At 51.2% G+C, this 22,025-nt stretch overlaps 1 protein-coding gene across 1 annotated transcript in view; it reads left to right on the plus strand.

Annotated features, from left to right (window-relative positions):
• Positions 1 to 583: 583 nt before the first annotated feature.
• ncoa1 (nuclear receptor coactivator 1) overlaps positions 584 to 22,025 on the plus strand; it is a 28,157-nt gene continuing 6,715 nt past the window's right edge. The window contains 12 exon segments of the mRNA XM_067241768.1: positions 584 to 637; positions 7,350 to 7,540; positions 13,917 to 14,022; positions 15,444 to 15,610; positions 17,268 to 17,371; positions 17,652 to 17,829; positions 18,113 to 18,289; positions 18,376 to 18,474; positions 18,795 to 18,935; positions 19,126 to 19,273; positions 19,715 to 20,792; positions 21,540 to 21,819. Of these exon segments, the coding sequence (XP_067097869.1) occupies positions 13,934 to 14,022; positions 15,444 to 15,610; positions 17,268 to 17,371; positions 17,652 to 17,829; positions 18,113 to 18,289; positions 18,376 to 18,474; positions 18,795 to 18,935; positions 19,126 to 19,273; positions 19,715 to 20,792; positions 21,540 to 21,819 (2,461 nt within the window). The 5' untranslated portion in view covers positions 584 to 637; positions 7,350 to 7,540; positions 13,917 to 13,933.

Raw genomic sequence — 22,025 nt, forward strand, 5'->3', positions numbered from 1 at the left:
GCCCTCCTCGTGAACGCCGCGGCTGCAGGCGCACAGAGCTGCTGCTGTCACTGGCGTGCACGAGCTGCCCTGTTTGTTTGTGTAGCGAGATGTTGGAAATGGCGGAGAGGAGAGACCAACGCGACAATTAAAGATTTCAAATATTAATACACTGCAAATGCCTATTATAAAACAGCCATGAAACGGATTCCAGGATAACTTTATTTTTTCGGCAACGGACTGGAGTAAATCTGGACAAGGAGAAAACATTTTTTGATAAGCTTTGAATTAGCTAGCTTGCAGCTAGCTTGCGAACTCGTCAGTGCGATTTTTACTCGTAGGTTTGTTGTTTGTCAACATTAGCTCAAGTTAGCTAGCCAAGTAACCCACAACCAAATACTCCAGTATATTGGTAGACCACAATTGTCACTACTGTGTGCATTATGTTAGTAATCTATCAGATAAAAAATCAAGGCAATTGACTAGTTAGCTTGTCAGCTAAATTCGCTAGCACCACTCCGCAGGCTGGTTAACTACTAGCTAGCAAGTTGTAGCCTAGCCACATTGCGTCTTCACTATCGATATACTTTTCTACAGCGGTTGTCCAAAATCCTGTTATAAGAGAAGATTAACAACAGAAGTTGCAGAAATAAAGCAGGTAAGTAAGCCAACTACACCCAAACCACATCATTTTGCCGAAATTCACCCAGCAGCTGCGGACCGAATGCGCACGACAGTTGTAGAGGATCAAAACATTTTGCTTGCTCTCCTGGTTATAATCGAACAAAGTGGTATTTGGATGTGTGCATTTTAGCAATCGCTAGTTATGAATTGTCGTGTGCATTTGCTATATGTTATTATGTTTACAACTTTCTAGCTCGGTAAATAATTGAAATTCCTCTATTCATTGATTTATCTTGCCTCACACTCGCCCACCTCGTCTCTTGTGTCATATGGTTACTATACGACAATCAAATAACAAAGGTGACATACTATATTGTGTCATAGGGATAGCGGTTTGATTGACAGTTTTTCGCCAATTCAAATGTGGGCGACTCAATGTGGGCGTCTCCAGTCATTTGCTAGGTGCTGAGGTCTGTCATTAAATCAAGTTGAACTAAACCCTGTTTCATTATCCGTCAGTGTTTAGCCCATGTGGATTGATTGTCATACTCTTCCGCACTGAGCTACGGCAACGTACCGTGTTGTTGTAGAGCGCTTTGTATCCATCCCTCAGCAAGTAGACCCCGCATTCATATTAAAAGACCTATAGCAATACAAACACAGGACAGACTTATATAGTCTACATGAAAGCTATGCAGCCTGTCTGTTTTGGGCTTTGTCCACATGACTGGATCAACAAGCTAGGATCCTGCTGGAACACATGACCAGATCAACAAGCTAGGATCCTACTGAAACACATGACCAGATCAACAAGCTCGGATCCTACTGGAACACATGACCAGATCAACAAGCTCGGATCCTACTGGAACACATGACCAGATCAACAAGCTAGGATCCTACTGGAACACATGACCAGATCAACAAGCTAGGATCCTACTGGAACACATGACCAGATCAACAAGCTAGGATCCTGCTGGAACACATGACCAGATCAACAAGCTAGGATCCTACTGGAACACATGACCAGATCAACAAGCTAGGATCCTACTGGAACACATGACCAGATCAACAAGCTAGGATCCTACTGGAACACATGACCAGATCAACAAGCTAGGATCCTACTGGAACACATGACCAGATCAACAAGCTAGGATCCTACTGGAACACATGACCAGATCAACAAGCTAGGATCCTACTGGAACACATGACCAGATCAACAAGCTCGGATCCTACTGGAACACATGACCAGATCAACAAGCTAGGATCCTACTGGAACACATGACCAGATCAACAAGCTCGGATCCTACTGGAACACATGACCAGATCAACAAGCTAGGATCCTACTGGAACACATGACCAGATCAACAAGCTAGGATCCTACTGGAACACATGACCAGATCAACAAGCTAGGATCCTACTGGGACACATGACCAGATCAACAAGCTAGGATCCTACTGGAACATTCCAGTACAGCAGAGTAGATGAGCTTCAACAAGGACAGGTATCCTTGTCTTAGACATTCCTCAGGAAAGAGAGGAAAGCAGGAGCAAGGCAGGCTAGTGAGACCTGCACTGACACAGTTCTCTCTCTGCACTGTGTGTGGTGTGAAGGTTAGTTACAGTGTAGGGTTGGGGTTAGTTACAGTGTAGGGTTGGGGTTAGTTACAGTGTAGGGTTGGGGTTAGTTACAGTGTAGGGTTAGGGTTAGTTACAGTGTAGGGTTGGGGTTAGTTACAGTGTAGGGTTGGGGTTAGTTACAGTGTAGGGTTGGGGTTAGTTACAGTGTAGGGTTGGGGTTAGTTACAGTGTAGGGTTGGGGTTAGTTACAGTGTAGGGTTGGGGTTAGTTACAGTGTAGGGTTGGGGTTAGTTACAGTGTAGGGTTGGGGTTAGTTACAGTGTAGGGTTGGGGTTAGTTACAGTGTAGGGTTGGGGTTAGTTACAGTGTAGGGTTGGGGTTAGTTACAGTGTAGGGTTGGGGTTAGTTACAGTGTAGGGTTGGGGTTAGTTACAGTGTAGGGTTGGGGTTAGTTACAGTGTAGGGTTAGGGTTAGTTACAGTGTAGGGTTGGGGTTAGTTACAGTGTAGGGTTGGGGTTAGTTACAGTGTAGGGTTGGGGTTAGTTACAGTGTAGGGTTGGGGTTAGTTACAGTGTAGGGTTGGGGTTAGTTACAGTGTAGGGTTGGGGTTAGTTGCAGTGTAGGGTTAGGGTTAGTTACAGTGTAGGTCACTTCATATAGATGAGACAAAGACTGGGAGTTAACCTGAGACCCTGAGGCATGTGGAAAAAGGGTTAGGGTTAGGAGGGTAAGGAGGGTTAGGGTAGGGAGGTTTAGGGTTAGGAGGAGTCCTGCTGCAGTGTGTCTCGTCTTAAACCATCCTGTCTGACCTTAACCCTGTCTGGGCCCACAGTAGGCAGACCTGCTTCTACTGCTAATTTACCTAATGACCAGAACACAAGATTGTTCAATAATACCATTTATAGGCTGCTAAACATGTATTTTATCTATTTATTTTAATCAGCCTAGATTTTAATTGCAGGTTGTTTTAAGTCAGCATGCAGATGAGTGCAAAAACGACCTGATTAAATACATTCTAAATGGAAATGTAAAGTATAGACTAAGCAATGCAGTGCAGAATGGTTAGATGTGTGAGTGTGGAGAGAGAGAGGTGTCCTGCCAGGACAGAGTATTTGTGGGTGGGTGTGTGTGTGGTCATTGCTGTATGGACTCTACTCTCCCGCCCTCATTCGTGAGGCGCGCGTACACACACTCACTCAGTCACATCCGCTGCTGCTGGTGAGGGGAGAGAGGGAGCTGGGGGTGAGGGGAGAGAGGGAGCTGGGGGAGAGAGGGAGCTGGGGGAGAGAGGGAGGTGGGGGTGAGGGGAGAGAGGGAGGTGAGGAGAGAGAGGGAGCTGGGGATGAGGGGAGAGAGGGAGGTGGGGGTGAGGGGAGAGAGGGAGGTGGGGGTGAGGGGAGAGAGGGAGGTGAGGAGAGAGAGGGAGGTGGGGGTGAGGGGAGAGAGGGAGGTGAGGGGAGAGAGGGAGCTGCGGGTGAGGGGAGAGAGGGAGGTGAGAAGAGAGAGGGAGCTGGTGGTGAGGGGAGAGAGGGAGGTGAGGAGAGAGAAGGGAGGTGGGGGTGAGGGGAGAGAGGGAGCTGGTGGTGAGGGGAGAGAGGGAGGGGGGGGTGAGGGGAGAGAGGGAGCTGGTGATGAGGGGAGAGAGGGAGGTGAGGAGAGGGGGAGAGAGGGAGGTGAGGAGAGAGAGGGAGGTGGGGGTGAGGGGAGAGAGGGAGGTGGGGGTGAGGAGAGAGAGGGAGGTGAGGAGAGAGAGGGAGCTGGGGGTGAGGGGAGAGAGGGAGGTGAGGAGAGAGAGTGAGGAGAGAGGGAGGTGAGGGGAGAGAGGGAGGTGAGGAGAGAGAAGGGAGGTGGGGGTTAGGGGAGAGAGGGAGGTGGGGGTGAGGAGAGAGAGGGAGGTGGGGGTGAGGGGAGAGAGGGAGGTGAGGAGAGAGAGGGAGCTGGGGGTGAGGGGAGAGAGGGAGGTGAGGAGAGAGAGTGAGGAGAGAGAGGGAGGTGAGAAGAGAGAGGGAGCTGGTGGTGAGGGGAGAGAGGGAGGTGAGGAGAGGAGAGAGAAGGGAGGTGGGGGTGAGGAGAGAGAGGGAGCTGGTGGTGAGGGGAGAGAGGGAGGTGAGGAGAGAGAGGGAGCTTGGGGTGAGGGGAGAGAGGGAGGTGAGAAGAGAGAGGGAGGTGGGGGTGAGGAGAGAGAGGGAGGTGGGGGTGAGGAGAGAGAGGGAGGTGGGGGTGAGGAGAGAGAGGGAGCTGGTGGTGAGGGGAGAGAAGGAGGTGAGGAGAGAGAGGGAGGTGGGGGAGAGAGGGAGCTGGTGGTGAGGGGAGAGAGGGAGGTGAGGAGAGAGAGGGAGGTGGGGGTGAGGGGAGAAAGGGAGGTGGGTGCTCCAACAGAGGGGTGACCTACATTCTCTCCCTGGAAACAAGCTGCTGCTGCAGACTGAGAGGATCTGTGGGGGAGGGAAGGAAACGGAGGGAAAGCAAGAAGGGAGTGAAGGAGGAAGGAGAACTGTGGTGCAGCAGTTAAGGACCTGAGCTGAAGGAACCAGATATTGGTGTGGGGACAGCAGTGTGTGTGGGGACAGCAGTGTGTGTGGGGACAGCAGTGTGTGGGGACAGCAGTGTGTGTGGGGACAGCAGTGTGTGTGGGGACAGCAGTGTGTGTGGGGACAGCAGTGTGTGTGGGGACAGCAGTGTGTGGGGACAGCAGTGTGTGGGGACAGCAGTGTGTGGGGACAGCAGTGTGTGTGGGGACAGCAGCGTGTGTGGGGACAGCAGCGTGTGTGGGGACAGCAGCGTGTGTGGGGACAGCAGCGTGTGTGGGGACAGCAGCGTGTGTGGGGACAGCAGCGTGTGTGGGGACAGCAGCGTGTGGGGACAGCAGCGTGTGTGGGGACAGCAGCGTGTGTGGGGACAGCAGCGTGTGTGGGGACAGCCCAGAGGAGAGAGACGTGGAGTGGTTTAACCCAGAGGACACAAAGTGGGAGCAGGTGTGTGTGTGTGTGTGTGTGTGTGGAGGGGGGGGGGTCCACTAATAGCTCTGTGTGTGTGTGTAAGAATCGTAAGACAATCAAGATGAAATTTAGTGTCCAAGTTAACATGATGCGGTGAACACAAACGGTTGTGAATATCACACCTGAAATGTCTCAGGTACAGAGTACTGAGGCAGAGAGGGCTAGAGAGAGATAAGTGTGTGTGTGTTAGAGGGACAGATATACCTGGCGATCCCTCACACTCCTTTCCCTACACACCTGCTGTTACACACCTGCTGTTACACACCTGCTGTTACTTAAGCAAAGTTTGTCCTTTTTAGTTTGAGAGTCGGCCTTGATCAAGATGACCATCTCTTATGTAACAGTTTCTTCTGAATGAAGGGTGCTGACCAACACACCAGGCTACTCTCAACTTGATTCTCAGCACCTGTTGGGTATTTTTGGCCTCTGTTCCAGCCCCCCCCCCCCCCCCCCCCTCTCTCTCTCTCTCTCTCTCTCTCTCTCTCTCTCTCTCTCTCTCTCTCTCTCTCCTTGTCACTATCTCTTGTTTCCCTCTCCCCCTCCTTTTCTGTGTATTTGAATTTTCTCCTGGATCAGCAGGTACTTCAGTTATGTGCTCTACAATGTAGTTCAGATGTATCTGTAAATTAACTACCATCAATAGTTCTTCTACTATAGGACTATTACTACCACTACTACTACAAGGATCCATACTCACACAGTACTATTTTTATCACTACTAGTACTACTACTAGGGCTGCAACTAACGATTATTTTAATAATCGATTAATCTGTCGATTCTTTTTTCGATTAATCGATGAATCGGATACAAAAACAAAAAAGCATTAATTTCCAACCCTTTATTCAAAAACAGAACTGACATTGCAAATTCACAGTGCAAAAAATCTTCAGAATGTGCACAAACAAGCATACAATTTTTAGTGTGGATGTAATGCTATTTTCCAAGATGAGCAATTTGAGTTTTGTTTAAAACTTTATTGAAAATTGAAAGGTTGTGGAAGTAGGCCAGACTTTATTAGAATAATCTGGTGTATATTTAAGATTTTTTTGACACAATTTGGAAAAAAGTTAAGATTTGCGAGACTAAGCTATTTTCAAAGATTAGCGATTTTCTATCATTTTATTTGAAACTTAATTGAAAAAGTAAAGCCTGTGGAAGTATACCAGACATTGTAAAGATACTCTGGTGTCTGTTTGAGGTATTATATTCCTAAAAATATTATTTTTAGGAATACAATTTTTCAAAATGGTATGGGTTGTTTTCACCCGGTCCCTAACGTGATGCTGCAAAGTAGCATCTTCCGAATGTGAGACGAATGTCGAATATGAAACTAACTTCACCTCGGTCAATTAACACACTTTTTCAATGTATTTAGTGTGAAATGTTCCCACACCTTGGATGACTTGGGTCGTACTGATTTCTCTGCCTCCGCCAGAGTGTTTCAGAACAACGTTACTCAACAGCGTCTCTCCGATGGCCTTTCCTCTACCTCCGCTCCGTGCTCAACTACTTTTTTTTTTTAAATACTCAAACATCTCCATGACATATTGAGTGGCGTAATAATCGCGCGACACAACGAATCGATAATGAAATTCGTTGCCAAAGCTTTTAATAATCAATTTTAATCGATTTAATCAATTCGTTGTTGCAGCCCTAACTACTACTAAGTTTCCCTAACCTGGTGTCCCCAGCCATGACCAGGAGCTGTGTGTTGTGACGCTCTCTGGTGTGTTAGAGCCCGACCAATATATCGGCGGGCCGATATTATCGGCCGATATTGGGCATTTTCCAAACTATCGGTTTGAATGAATATTATTATTTATTTTTTTATTGTGTTTTTGTTCAAAGGACTTTAAGTTTCATATCTCAAGTTTGTATTTTTATACATTTTATTCATCAGAAACTGCATTAACATATTATTTTAGTGAGGAAATAATAACAGGAGTCAGATGGCTGAGCAGTTAGGGAATCGGGCTATTAACCAGAAGGTTGCTGGTTCGATTCCACTACCCTAAGGGGAGAGCTCCTATGTAAGTAATGTAGTAATATAGTCATGTAGTGTAGGCAGATGTCTCTTATGTAAGACTACAGGAGAGACGTATATACCGCCACTCACACACACACATCTCTCTCCCGTCCCCCCTCCTCCCCTCCTCCCGCTCCTCCAGAAGGCCTCCCTGCCCTCTCTCCTCCCCTCTCTCCTCCCCAGGGATGGTGCTGTACGCCAGGCAGGCTAGGGAGCCGTAGCCCTCCTGCCCTGGAGCTCTCAGCCTGACAGCAGCAGCCCAGCCAGAGACCAGAGGACTGCCCCCCCTGAACGGCACCCCCTCACATGACACCCTCCGGAGCCATACATTGAGTACGTACCTCAGCCTCACCTTTCCCCTCCTCGCCTACATTGAGTACGTACCTCAGCCTCACCTCTCCCCTCCTCACCTACATTGAGTACGTACCTCAGCCTCACCTCTCCCCTCCTCACCTACATTTACATTTATTCATTTAGCATACGCTTTTATCCAAAGCGACTTCCTAGAGAGAGATTAGAAAAGTGCATAGGTCAATGATCATAAACAATGACATAGCCCCAAAAACATTGTGGGTAACCAAAACATGAAACGTACATTGTGAAAAGCAAATAAGTGCCAATCGGAAGAAACATAAGAGCATGTGGTTAAACAAATTACAAATTAAACAACATGAACCTAAAAAGTGCGAGCGTGTACCTGTAGGAAAGCAAGCAACAATAATATAATTTACAGCGATTACAAGTAGTTAAATCAGTTAAAAACTAACCAACAGGTGCAACAAGTCACTCAATAAGTGTCATTGTGTTAATGGAGGAAATAAACTAACATCGGATCCAACAAATCTTTCTTAAGTACCGTTGTACTCCCGGAACAAGTGCGTCTTTAGCCTTTTCTTGAAGGTGTGGAGTCAGTCAGTGTCTCTGATGGAGGTGGGGAGTTGATTCCACCATTGGGGGGCCAGACAGGAGAAGAGCTTGTGTTGGGACCGGGCGCTCTTGAGCGGTGGGACCACCAGACGGTTGTCAGAAGAAGACCGTAGGTGGCGGGTGGGGGTGTAAGGCTGGAGGAGAGACTGGATGTAGTCGGGTGCAGTCCCGTTCACCGCTCGGAAGGTCAGTACCAGAGTCTTGAATCTGATACGGGCCGTGATGGATAGCCAGTGGAGGGAGATGAGGACAGGGTGACATGGGAGCGTCTGGGGAGATTGAAGACCAGGTGGGCTGCTGCGTTCTGAATTCTCTGGAGAGGGCGGGTTGCACATGCTGGGAGACCGGTGAGCAGCGAGTTGCAGTAGTCCAACTTTGAGAGGACAAGTGCTTGGACTAGCAGCTGGGTGGAATGCTTAGACAGCAGGGCTCAACATTAAAAAAAATTGGCACTGGCCCCATCGGGCCAGTGGGTTTGAAACTTACTGGCCCCAAGACAGTTTTTACTGGCCCCCCCTCCAAAAGTTGTAATTTATCATTGTTACAACAAAACCAAAGACTTATAAGTTGTGTTATTCTGTTAACATATTTAACCATTTATTAAACACATCCTGGATATAAAAACAAACAAAAATGAAATCACATTTCTAGTGATAAAAAATTAAAAGGTAATAGTCAGAAAAACAATTGACTTAACCTCAAACATGACGTGTTCTCTCCCCTGCTGACAGCTATCTCTGCACAACTCTGTCTGGCTGAAACTGAAACCTCTGGTCCCTCAATGCTAATATATAAAAGCTTCCATAGCATTTCATCAGTATGATACTAAGTACCCAAGTCGAAACCATTCTTCTGCTGCAGTTCAATTGCCTGGGGAAACTAGGCGAACGGCTGGCCCGTCTTAATTACGTGATATGCGGTTGTTATAAGTCGTGCAATAACACGATGGGCATCTACATTTAAATTCCTGACCAGCATGGTCAACGGCCTCGAAGATGGATTGTCAACCATCCGCTTAGCTGTCACGCAAACCAGGGGCTGTCTGCTTGCATGGCTGGTCAGGTATTGTTTTCGAAAATTGTCGGTGCCTGTGTAAAAATATACACTTTTGTCTGCCTTAGACGGGAACATACAACAGACGACACAGTGCATCTTCGTTCCATAAAAAAGTTGCTTCTGTTTGAGCTCGTAGCTCTACTTTGCTGCCATCTTCACTTTATTGTCTCACGCCAGTTGTTAAAAAATGCATCGAGATTAGAGAATTACAATTTGACAACCACTCGTCACTCACTACTCAACTCTTGATTTGCCAACTTTGCGCCCCACGAGCTGCAAAGTTATTTATGCATTTAGCAGATAGCAAAACATATGAAGGATGTTAACTTTTACAATGCAAATTTTCTTTTCAATCAATAATTTGCAGTGGCCCGATCGGGCCAGTGAGTTGCTAGTTTAACTGTCCCGTTGTTACTTTTTACTGGCCCCGGGCCATCGGGCCATCGTTATTGTCGAGCCCTGGACAGGTATCTCCTGTCTGAGCATTTTATCAGTTATCTACCTCACCTCTCCCCTCCTATCCTCACCTCACCCCTCCTCACCTCTCCCCTCCTCTCATCTCCCCTCCTCCCCCCCAGCCCCCTTTCTACCGTCTTCCTCCTTTCCCATCACTCTCCTCTTCCGAGTAGTCTGTCCCCATGGTTACTGTGCAGCAGTTAACACACGCGGCCGTGGATGCTGCAGTTGCCGTGGAAACCCAGAATCTGACAGCGCGCGTGTGTTTATGAACACCGTTGTTGTCCTCATGCCCACCAATTACCCCTCACTGCAGCCTCCCGTCATGACCCCTCACTGCAGCCTCCTGTTATGACTCCTCACTGCAGCCTCCCGTTATGACTCCTCACTGCAGCCTCCCGTCATGACTCCTCACTGCAGCCTCCCGTCATGACTCCTCACTGCAGCCTCCCGTTATGACTCCTCACTGCAGCCTCCCGTCATGACTCCTCACTGCAGCCTCCCGTTATGACTCCTCACTGCAGCCTCCCGTTATGACTCCTCACTGCAGCCTCCCGTTATGACTCCTCACTGCAGCCTCCCGTCATGACTCCTCACTGCAGCCTCCCGTCATGACTCCTCACTGCAGCCTCCCGTCATGACTCCTCACTGCAGCCTCCCGTTATGACTCCTCACTGCAGCCTCCCGTCATGACTCCTCACTGAAGCCTCCCGTTATGACTCCTCACTGCAGCCTCCCGTTATGACTCCTCACTGCAGCCTCCCGTCATGACTCCTCACTGCAGCCTCCCGTCATGACTCCTCACTGCAGCCTCCCGTCATGACTCCTCACTGCAGCCTCCCGTCATGACTCCTCACTGCAGCCTCCCGTTATGACTCCTCACTGCAGCCTCCCGTTATGACTCCTCACTGCAGCCTCCCGTCATGACTCCTCACTGCAGCCTCCCGTTATGACTCCTCACTGCAGCCTCCCGTTATGACTCCTCACTGCAGCCTCCCGTCATGACTCCTCACTGCAGCCTCCCGTCATGACTCCTCACTGCAGCCTCCCGTTATGACTCCTCACTGCAGCCTCCCGTTATGACTCCTCACTGCAGCCTCCCGTCATGACTCCTCACTGCAGCCTCCCGTCATGTGTATATTTAAAGTGAGTCTGTAGGTGGAACAGGGTGTGTATATCTTCAGTGAGTCTGTAGGTGGAACGGGGCTGTGGAGCGCTGCATGATGTTTCCTTCTCCTGGTAAACATCCTGGATCACAGGGTGGAACAATGCTGGGGGAGGCTGGAGCTGGGGGAGGCTGGGGCTGGGGGAGGCTGGGGCTTGGGGAGGCTGGGGGAGCCTGGGTAGGCTGGGGGAGCCTGGGTAGGCTGGGGGAGGCTGGGGCTTGGTGGGCTGGGGGAGGCTGGGGCTGGGGGAGGCTGAAAAGTGCTTTATTTAGCTCTTGAAATGCTTACAGCTTATACTATACTAGACTTGTTGCTCTTGTGGTTAGTGGTAACTGTTTTACATTTTTGTTCTCGCTGTGATATATTGTTTTTATTACTGTTGCTTGCTTTTTTCCACAGGTACACTTGCACTTATAGCGGTTCATGTTGTTTAATTGTAACTTGTTTAACTACATGCTCTTATGGTTCTTCCCGTTGGCACTTACTTTGGTTGTTCACAATGTGTGCTTCATGTTTTGGCTACTCGCAATGGTTTTTGGCTATCTTGTTGTTATGATCAGTGACCTATGCACTTTGTAAAGCTCTCTCTTGGAAGTCGCTTTGGATAAAAGCGTCTGCTAAATGAATAAATGTAAATGTAAATACTAATACTTAAATGACTCAACACTGGTTGTGTTGTGGACCCAAGTCCTTGAGTGTTTCCTGACCTCTCACCTTGAACAGGGAGGGCTTTACCTCACACAGGGAGGGCTTCACCTCACACAGGGAGGGCTTTACCTCACAGGGAGAGCTTCACCTCACACAGGGAGGGCTTTACCCCACACAGGGAGGGCTTTACCCCACACAGGGAGGGCTTTACCCCACACAGGGAGGGCTTTACCTCACACAGGGAGGGCTTTACCTCACAGGGAGGGCTTCACCTCACACAGGGAGGGCTTTACCTCACAGGGAGGGCTTCACCTCACACAGGGAGGGCTTTACCTCACACAGGGAGGGCTTTACCTCACACAGGGAGGGCTTTACCTCACAGGGAGGGCTTCACCTCACAGGGAGGGCTTTACCTCACACAGGGAGGGCTTTACCTCACACAGGGAGGGCTTTACCTCACAGGGAGGGCTTCACCTCACACAGGGAGGGCTTTACCTCACAGGGAGGGCTTTACCTCACACAGGGAGGGCTTTACCCCACACAGGGAGGGCTTTACCCCACACAGGGAGGGCTTTACCTCACACAGGGAGGGCTTTACCTCACACAGGGAGGGCTTTACCTCACACAGGGAGGGCTTTACTTCACACAGGGAGGGCTTTACCTCACAGGGAGGGCTTTACCTCACACAGGGAGGGCTTTACCTCACACAGGGAGGGCTCTTTTTGTAGAGAAATCTGCTCTCCCTCTCTGCTCTGCTTTGTATGCATCTTTTGGTTTTCCTCTTTTCTCTTGCTGTTTCTTTATCTCTCCCTCTTTCCCTCTCCCTCCCTCTCTGTCCCTCCCTTCCTCAAAGCAGCATGACTTGGGAAGACCCACAGTAGTGTAAATGCCCCCACTGTCTCACACTACGCTGTTGCTGCCATGCTCTCCAGCAGACAGAGAGAGGATTACCCAGCTTCTGGTTCTGGTCCTGGTTTCTGGCCTTGATTTCTGGTCCTGGTTCTGGTTCTGGTCCTAGGGGGTCTATCTTGTAAAACAGAATTCACCTGCAATCTTTTATGATGTTGCACTTGAGATATGATGTTGTTATTGCTGCACTGCCCTATCAGGATGATGTAATATCAAAGCTGAGATTATGGTCTTTTTGCAATGGTGTCTGGTAAATGCATTAGCATTTACATTTAGTCATTTGCGGTCAAATGCAGACTGTTCCTGACCACCAAAATACCATAAAAATATGCACTTATAACCCTTCATCTTCCCTTCATCATCAGTACTGTAGAATCACCCCTTCACCAACAGCCTCAGAAGCAGGGAGGCGCTAACTCACACCAACTCCTCTCCCTCACACTAACTCCTCTCCCTCACACTAACTCCTCACACTAACTCCTCTCCCTCACACTAACTCCTCTCCCTCACACTAACTCCTCACACTAACTCCTCTCCCTCACACTAACTCCTCTCCCTCACACTAACTCCTCACACTAACTCCTCTCCCTCACACTAACTCCTCTCCCTCACACTAACTGCTCTCCCTCACACTAACTCCTCTCCCTCACACTAACTCCTCACACTAACTCCTCTCCCTCACACTAACTCCTCTCCCTCACACTAACTCCTCTCCCTCACACTAACTCCTCACACTAACTCCTCTCCCTCACACTAACTCCTCACACTAACTCCTCTCCCTCACACTAACTCCTCTCCCTCACACTAACTCCTCTCCCTCACACTAACTCCTCACACTAACTCCTCTCCCTCACACTAACTCCTCTCCCTCACACTAACTCCTCACACTAATCCTCACACTAACTCCTCTCCCATCCTTTGCCTGCTGCTGCCTCATCGTGTCATACACTGTTTTTTATTCGGTTGAAACCTGATGGAAGTGTTTTCTATAAAAAAAATTATGTTCAGCTCAGTTGAGTGTTAGAGAGTGTGAGAGAGGGAGAGAGAGAAACATAGAGGGAGAGAGCAAAAGGAAGGGAGAGTTAATAGGCTAGCTGGTTGAGAGGCTAGCTGGTTAAGAGGCTAGTTAGTTGAGAGACTAGCTGGTTTAGAGGCTAGCTAGTTGAGAGACTAGCTGGTTAAGAGGCTAGCTAGTTAAGAGACTAGCTGGTTAAGAGGCTAGCTAGTTAAGAGACTAGCTGGTTAAGAGGGTAGCTAGTTGAGAGAGTAGCTGGTTTAGAGGCTAGCTAGTTGAGAGACTTGTTGGTTAAGAGGCTAGCTGGTTGAGAGACTAGCTGGTTAAGAGGCTAGCTGGTTGAGAGACTAGCTGGTTATGAGGGTGTGAGAGAGTTATGGCTTTAACATTTTTCCCGAAGTGTACTTTGTAGAGTGAATGGGAGGGAAGGAGAGATGGAGACACAGCTAGGTAGATATCTCACTGGCTGTCAGGAAGCTATGTTGGAGATCTGCTGGTTGTTGATTGGTCTTACGCTCCTACTTCCTGTAAGGTGTGTTGGAGACCACCATGAGTGCAGTTGGGGAGAGCGTGCTGGACCCCGCCCCCACAGAGTCTCGCAAGAGGAAGGGATCCCCATGCGACACCTCAGGACACAGGTAAGCACACCTGAGGGTGGAGATGGTGAGGGTGTGTGTGAGAGTGTGTGTGGTAACACAGTGCCTGACTTGTACACACACCCTGTCACTACGCGTGTAGCCGTGGCAATGCACTGACCTACTTTTACTGCTGCCCCCTCCGCGCTCCACAGGGGTGGGAGTAGAGAGACAGCGAGAGGTAGGATGGGGTAGAGAGAGAGAGAGGGATGGAGGGAGTAGAGAGAGAGGGATGGAGGAAATGGAGAGAGAGGGAGGGAGTAGAGAGAGGGGGATGGAGGAAGTAGAGAGAGGGAGTAGAGAGAGAGGGATGGAGGAAGTAGAGAGAGAGGGAGGGAGTAGAGAGAGGGGATGGAGGAAATAGAGAGAGAGGGAGGGAGTAGAGAGAGGGGGATGGAGGAACTAGAGAGAGATGGAGGGAGTAGAGAGAGGGGGATGGAGGAAGTAGAGAGAGAGAGAGGGAGTAGAGAGAGGGGGATGGAGGAAGTAGAGGGATGGAGGGAGTAGAGAGAGAGGGATGGAGGAAGTAGAGAGAGAGGGATGGAGGAAGTAGAGAGAGAGGGAGGGAGTAGAGAGAGTGGGATGGAGGAAGGAGAGAGGGAGTAGAGAGAGAGGGATGGAGGAAGTAGAGAGAGAGGGAGGGAGTAGAGAGAGGGGGATGGAGGAAGTAGAGAGGGAGGGAGGGAGTAGAGAGAGAGGGATGGAGGAAGTAGAGAGGGAGAGAGAGAGGGGGAGAGGGAGGGAGGGAGGGAGTAGAGAGGGAGAGAGAGAGGGGGAGAGGGAGGGAGGGGGTAAAGAGAGAGAGGGAGGGAGGGGATGGTAGAGTGTTACATTGTCTGTCAGCAGGGTTCTTCTCATTATCCTTGTCAGGTGACCCCCTGCTGGGAGAAAGAACATTAAACTACTGTGAGACTGTCCCCCCCCAGCCGCCTGTCTCTCCAGCTCTGAAAACTGTCTCTGCTGATCTCTCCAGTGTGCTTGATTTTCAGCATCTGTCTCGCTTTCTTTTCTCTCCAGTAATCCCTCTTTTCCACCTCTCTCTCTCCACCCTCTTTCTCCTGTTCTTCTCAGTCTCTCTCTCTCCACCCTCTTTCTCCTGTTCTTCTCAGTCTCTCTCTCTCTCCACCCTCTTTCTCCTGTTCTTCTCAGTCTCTCTCTCTCTCTGATCTGTAGCTTTTATAGACCATTAATTATTGAGAGGTCTGCTGTCTCTCTCCTCTTCCTCTAACCCTCTCAGTATAAGTGGTCTCGACGTGTGGATTCTCTCCCAGCTGTGTCACATGATCATTTGTTCTCTCCCAGCTGTGTCACATGATCATTTGTTCTATCCCAGCTGTGTCACATGATCACTTGTTCTCTCCCAGCTGTACTAGAGCTGTCCACATGTTAGTAACCCCTGTGTGTGTGTGTGTGTGTGTGTGCAGTGGGGAGCAGAGGAGGAGGCTGCTCCAGTGTCGCTACATCGAGGAGCTGGCAGACCTGCTCTCCGCCAACATGGCCGACATCGCCAGCCTGAACGTGAAGCCGGACAAGCACCACATCCTGAAGAACACCCTGCTGCAGATCCAGCAGCTCAAACACAGAGAGCAGGGTACAGCACACACACACACACACACACAGCACACACACACACACACACACATACAACACAGCACACACACAGCACACACACAGCATACACACACACACACACAGCATACACACACACACACACACATACAACACAGCACACACACAGCACACAAACACACACACAACATCCCTGTGTTGCGATCTCCCCCAGTGGGATTTAGGTCAGTGCTTTACAGCAACACCATCACCACAAGTACATGTTATTCATCTGACAGAGGCTTTTATCCAAACCAACACTAAGAAACGATATTATCAGAAGGGATCATCACATTAGATCAACCCAGGATCCTCAAATAGGCCCTGAACCGACACATCCCTACCACACACACACACATCCCTACCACACACACACACACATCCCTACCACCTCCACACACACATGCCTACCACACACACACACATCCCTAGCACACACACACACATCCCTACGACACACACACACACACACACATCCCTACCACCTCCACACACACACATCCCTACCACACACACACACACACACATCCCTACCACCTCCACACACACACATCCCTACCACACACACACACACACACATCCCTACCACACACACACACACACATCCCTACCACACACACACACATCCCTACCACCTCCACACACACAAACACATCCCTACCACACACACACACACATCCCTACCACCTCCACACGCACACACACATCCCTACCACCTCCACACACACATACTCTCCACACACACACACATATATTCTCCACACACACACGCTCTCCACACATACCTCCACACACATGCAAACGCACAAACTGACACTGGGCCCCTCTCCTAGTGTTTTGCAAGCTGAGGGGGAGGGGGCGTGTGTGAACACAGCCAATAGCTAAGCAGCTTGCCCCTCTGACCTTGTGCAAGAGGGGCCTCTCTCACACACACTTTCCTGGTTTCCTTTTCCCCCTGCCCTGCAATGGACACACACACACACACAAATAGATACACAGAACTTGCCCCTACTCTGTCACTTCCCAGCTTTCCTCTCTCTCCCCTCACTCCCCCTCTCTCTCCCCCATCTCTCTCCCCCATCTCTCCCCCTCTATATCCCATTCTCTCTCCCCATCTCTCCCCATCTCTCTCCCCCATCTATCCCCCTCTATATCCCCTTCTCTCTCCCCATCTCTCCCCCCCCTCTCTCTCCCTCTCTCCCCCCCTCTCTCCCCTCTCTCCCTTCTCTCCCCTCTCCTCTACTCCAGATGTCAAACTGAGAGATTAACAAGAGAACAGAAATCACATCCCGGACATAAGAAAAAAATCAAACCCCAAGTATTATATTATACAATTATTAGGGGTGGGAATCTTTTGGTACCTTTTGATTCAAATTGATTCGAATTGATTCTTGTGGTCACAGAACGATTACAAATTGATTCTCGATTTTTTGCATTTGTGAATCAATGTGAATCGCTAGAAGACTGAATCGCGATCAATCAATTTTTCGCCCCCAACCATAACAATTATATTATAAAATATTTAATATTTAAAAGGACACTAAATGTACAATCCCTGGTCTGTTCTGGTCAGCACCCTGGTCTATTGTATTAACATGCCTCTCCTCCTCCTCTCTCTCTCCACCTCTTTCTCCTCCCAGAGAAAGCAGCTTTGATGGTGGATGATGATGTGCAGAAGAGCGACATCTCGTCCAGCAGCCAGGGTCTGGTGGAGAAGGAGGCCCTGGGGCCTATGCTGCTAGAGGTAACACACTCAATAAAGCTGTCTCGGGTTTGAACTGAGGGGGCTGTCTCTGGTCAAGCTGCTGAAGTCAAAATCCCCCCCATTTCAAACACGAAGCCTGTTTCTGGTGATCCATCCTGTCAGTCAGGCTTCCTCACCCCTCTCCCCCCTCGCCCCTCCCTCTCCCCCCTCCCTCCCTCCCTCCCTCTCCCCTCTCCCCCCTCCCTCCCTCTCCCCCCTCCCTCCCTCTCCCCTCTCCTTCCCTCTCCCCTCTCCCCCCTCCCTCCCTCTCTCCCCCCAGGCCCTGGATGGGTTCTTCTTCGTGGTGAACCGGGAGGGACGCATCGTGTTTGTGTCGGAGAACGTGAGGGGTTACCTAGGTTACGGGCAGGAGGAGCTCATGACGTCCAGCGTGTACAGCATCCTCCACGTGGGGGATCACAACGAGTTCATACGCACCCTGCTGCCCCGGAGTCTGGGTGAGGAGGGGGAGAGGAGGGGGGAGGAGGAGGGGAGGGGGGAAGAGGGGGGAGACAGAGGGAGCGAGGGGGGAGGAGGGGAGAGGGAAGAGGGGGGAGGGAGAGAGAGAGGGAGCGAGGGGAGAGAGGGAAGAGGGGGGGAGGGAGCAGCAGAAACAGCAGAAATGAGGTGAATATGATCATGTTGAAAGAGGAGAGGATGAGAAGGGATAGCAGGACAACAGACAGGAAGAGATGGAGGGTGTGGAGGAGTCACTGTGTGTGTGTGCGTGTGCGTGTGTAGTGAACGGGGTCCCCTGGTCCCAGGAGGGCGGGAGCAGCAGTCGTGTGTTCTGCTGCCGCCTGCTGAAGCGACCTCCAGACGAGGGCCGCTCTGACAACCTGGACGCCCGGCAACAGTACAAGCTCATGCAGTGCTTCACCGTGTCTCAGCCAATCAGCATGCAACACGAGGGAGACGGTGAGACACACATCTCTGCTTCTGCCATCTTTGACCTGATGTGACCCCTGGGACTTCTTGGTGACCCCTGTGTGACCTTTGTCCAGACCTGCAGAGCTGCCTGATCTGTATAGCGTGCCGGGTGCCCCGCCCCTCCCCCCTCCCTGTCAGCACAGAGTCCTTCATCACCAAGCAAGACCCTACAGGTAACCTTTCACCCTTGACCTCTAGCGCTGACCCCCTTTTACTGAACCCTCCTCATCCACTGTCTGTCTGCCTGTCTGAGAGTACTGACCTGTCTGTCTGTCTGTGTGTCCATCTGAGAGTACTGACCTGTCTGTCTGTGTGTCTATCTGAGATTACTGACCTGTCTGTGTGTCCATCTGAGAGTACTGACCTGTCTGTCTGTCTGTGTGTCTATCTGAGATTACTGACCTGTCTGTCTGTCTGTGTGTCCATCTGAGAGTACTGACCTGTCTGTCTGTCTGTGTGTCCATCTGAGATTACTGACCTGTCTCTCCCCCAGGGAAGATCATCTCCATAGAGACGAGTGGTCTTCGAGCGTCAGGGCGAGCGGGCTGGGAGGACGTGGTGAGGAAGTGCATCTACGCCTTCTTTCAGCCACAGGGGAGAGAACCCTCACACGCCAAGAAACTGCTGCACGAGGGTGAGGAGAGGCGAGGGGAGGGGGAGGAGGGGAGGGGGGGGGAGGTGAGGGGGGGAGGAGGAGGGGGAGGAGGGGAAGGGGGGGGGAGGAGGGGAGGTGAGAGGGGGGGGAGGTGAGGGGAAGGGGGGGAGGAGATGTGTCTTTTTGACATGTATCTTCTGTGTGTGTGTGTGTGTGTGTGTGTGCGCAGTGATGACCCATGGTACAGCCATCAGTCCTCTATACCGGGTCACCCTGAGTGATGGTTCTCCCCTCAGTGCTCAGACACGCTGCAAGTTCTGCTGCCCTCCCAAAACTGCCACTCAGCCCTTCATCCTGGGCATACACACTATCGACAGGTACACACACACTATCGACAAGTACACTCACACACACTATTGACAGGTACACACACACACTATTGACAGGTACACACACACACTATTGACAGGTACACACACACACACTATCGACAAGTACACACACACATACAGTATCGACAGCTACACCCACACTATCGACAGGTACACACACCGCACTATCGACAGGTACACACACACACACTATCGACAGGTACACACACACTATCGACAGGTACACACACACACACACTATCGACAGGTACACACACCGCACTATCGACAGGTACACACACACACACACTATCGACAGGTACATACACACACACACTATCGACAGGTACACACACACACACACTATCGACAGGTACACACACCGCACTATCGACAGGTACACACTCCATCCCTCCCAGCTCATATTTTGTGTCTCTCTCCCTCCAGGGAACACAACACAGCTAGCTCTCAGGAACACACTACCCCCAGCCTTCCACTGGCCCAGGGAAGCCCAGCCCAGCCCTCCCGCTCCCCTGCCCTCCCCCCAGGCAGCGAGACCAGCCAAGCCCCAGGCCTGCCCTCCGGCCTGCCCTCCGGCATCCACCTCAACAATGGCAACAGCTCCGCCCACGGACACGCCCACGCCACGCCCACAGACTATCTTATACCCAATCGAATGTGCCCTCAGCAGGTCAACAGCCCCTCCCCCCTGGGGAGTCCAATCACAGCCGCCCCTACCTCCTTCGTGTCTCCCAGACGGCCGCGTGCGAGCCCCGGTCTGGGAGGAAAGCCCTTCTCCCCCTCCACGCCCGGCCTCCACGCCCCAGCCGGAGCAGGGGCAGTGGGTGGAGGGGGCTGCCTCAGCAGGCAGCACTCTGGTGGGGACGGGGGAGCCGCAACGCCCATGGGCTTCTCACTGCCCTCCCCTCTTCCCCAGAGACAGGCCAGCACCCCCACCTCCTCCCCCGCACGCCCCCCCCCTGCCAAACCCCCCGAGGGGGGAGGAGGGGACGGAGTCAAAGCCCCCACTACCTCTCAGCTGGGCAACCCCAAACTCAGCCAGCTCCTGGACACCAACGGGGCAAAGCCTAGCAACCACACCCCTCCTCCCCCCAACCCTCCCCCTCAATGCCCCTCCTCCCTCACCTCTCCTCCCCCCAACCCTCTCCCCCAGTGCCCCACCTCCCACAGCACCCTCACCGAACGCCACAAGATCCTCCACCGGCTGCTCCAGGACAGCGGCCCCAGCGAGGGGGGTCCGGAGGCCGGGGGGGGCAGGAGGGATGTGGAGGTGAAGAAGGAGCCCCAGCATGTTGCAGCGCCCCCTACACCTGGCTCCAGGGAACCTCAGGATCACCAGCTGCTACGCTTCCTGCTGGACACGGACGAGAAGGACCTGGCCGACCTCCCGCCCCCCGCGGTGCTTAGCCTGCACACTATCAGGGTGAAGGCCAGGAGGACCACGGGGGAGGGTCTCCCTGGGGGAGACGCCCTGCCTGGGGGAGACACCTGGCCACAAGACACGGTACTGACAACCAGAACATGTTTACCTGGGTAGAGCTGGTGTTATGGTAGGTTGTAGGTAGAGCCGGTGTTATGGTAGGTTGTAGGTAGAGCCGGTGTTATGGTAGGCTCTAGGTACAGCTGGTGTTATGGTAGGATCTAGGTAGAGCTGGTGTTATGGTAGGCTCTAGGTACAGCTGGTGTTATGGTAGGATCTAGGTAGAGCTGGTGTTATGGTAGGCTCTAGGTAGAGCTGGTGTTATGGTAGGTTCTAGTTAGAGCAGTTAAGAACCAAATGGTTATTTCGAGAGTAAAAATGCAACCTTTCAAACCTATATATTTTTTGTAACTTTTTTAGAAAATGATAATAAATAATACAACTTTTATTTAAAAAGTTGTCTGAAAAATGTATCGTAAAGTACTGATACCTCCGTTACGGTACTTAAGTAGATTTTTATGGTATCAGTACTCTTGACTTTCGCAAATGAATTGGAACTGTTTAGAGGCAACGATCAAGTAGCGAATTGCCTGTAGTGTGAAAACAGCTTTATCTCACGCATCCGTTTCTTTGGTTTTGGGAATATAAAGCCTGATTATAGATATTCAGTAATTTTTTTAGGGGTGCGGGAGGTCTTCATCAATTACTCATCAATGATGAAAACTGTTTTTCATACATAGGTCCTCCAGGAAGGTCTCCAACTTTCCTCCTGGAAGAACCTTTAGCTCCAACGCTAGACTAGCCCACTGATCCTCTCTCTCTCTCTCCTAGTTCTCCAGTGACCTGGACCCTCTGTTCCAGCTGCTGCCCCCCCTCAGGGGCCTCCCTGGGGACCAGCAGGGCAGCGAGGAGGCCCAGGGCCCCCAGATACAGACACAACCTCAACCTCAGCTCCAGTCCCCCACACAACCTCAGCTCCAGTCCCCCTCACAACCTCAGCTCCAGTCCCCCTCACAACCTCAGCTCCAGTCCCCCACACAACCTCAGCTCCAGTCCCCCACACAACCTCAGCTCCAGTCCCCCACTAAACCTCAGCTCCAGTCCCCCTCACAACCTCAGCTCCAGTCCCCCACTAAACCTCAGCTCCAGTCCCCCACACAACCTCAGCTCCAGTCCTCCTCACAACCTCAGCTCCAGTCCCCCACACAACCTCACCTCCAGTCCCCCAAACAACCTCACCTCCAGTCCCCCACACAACCTCAGCTCCAGTCCCCCACACAACCTCAGCTCCAGTCCCCCTCACAACCTCAGCTCCAG

This window comes from Osmerus mordax, chromosome 8 (genome assembly GCF_038355195.1).
Source record: "Osmerus mordax isolate fOsmMor3 chromosome 8, fOsmMor3.pri, whole genome shotgun sequence".
Classification (NCBI taxonomy): Eukaryota; Metazoa; Chordata; class Actinopteri; order Osmeriformes; family Osmeridae; genus Osmerus; species Osmerus mordax.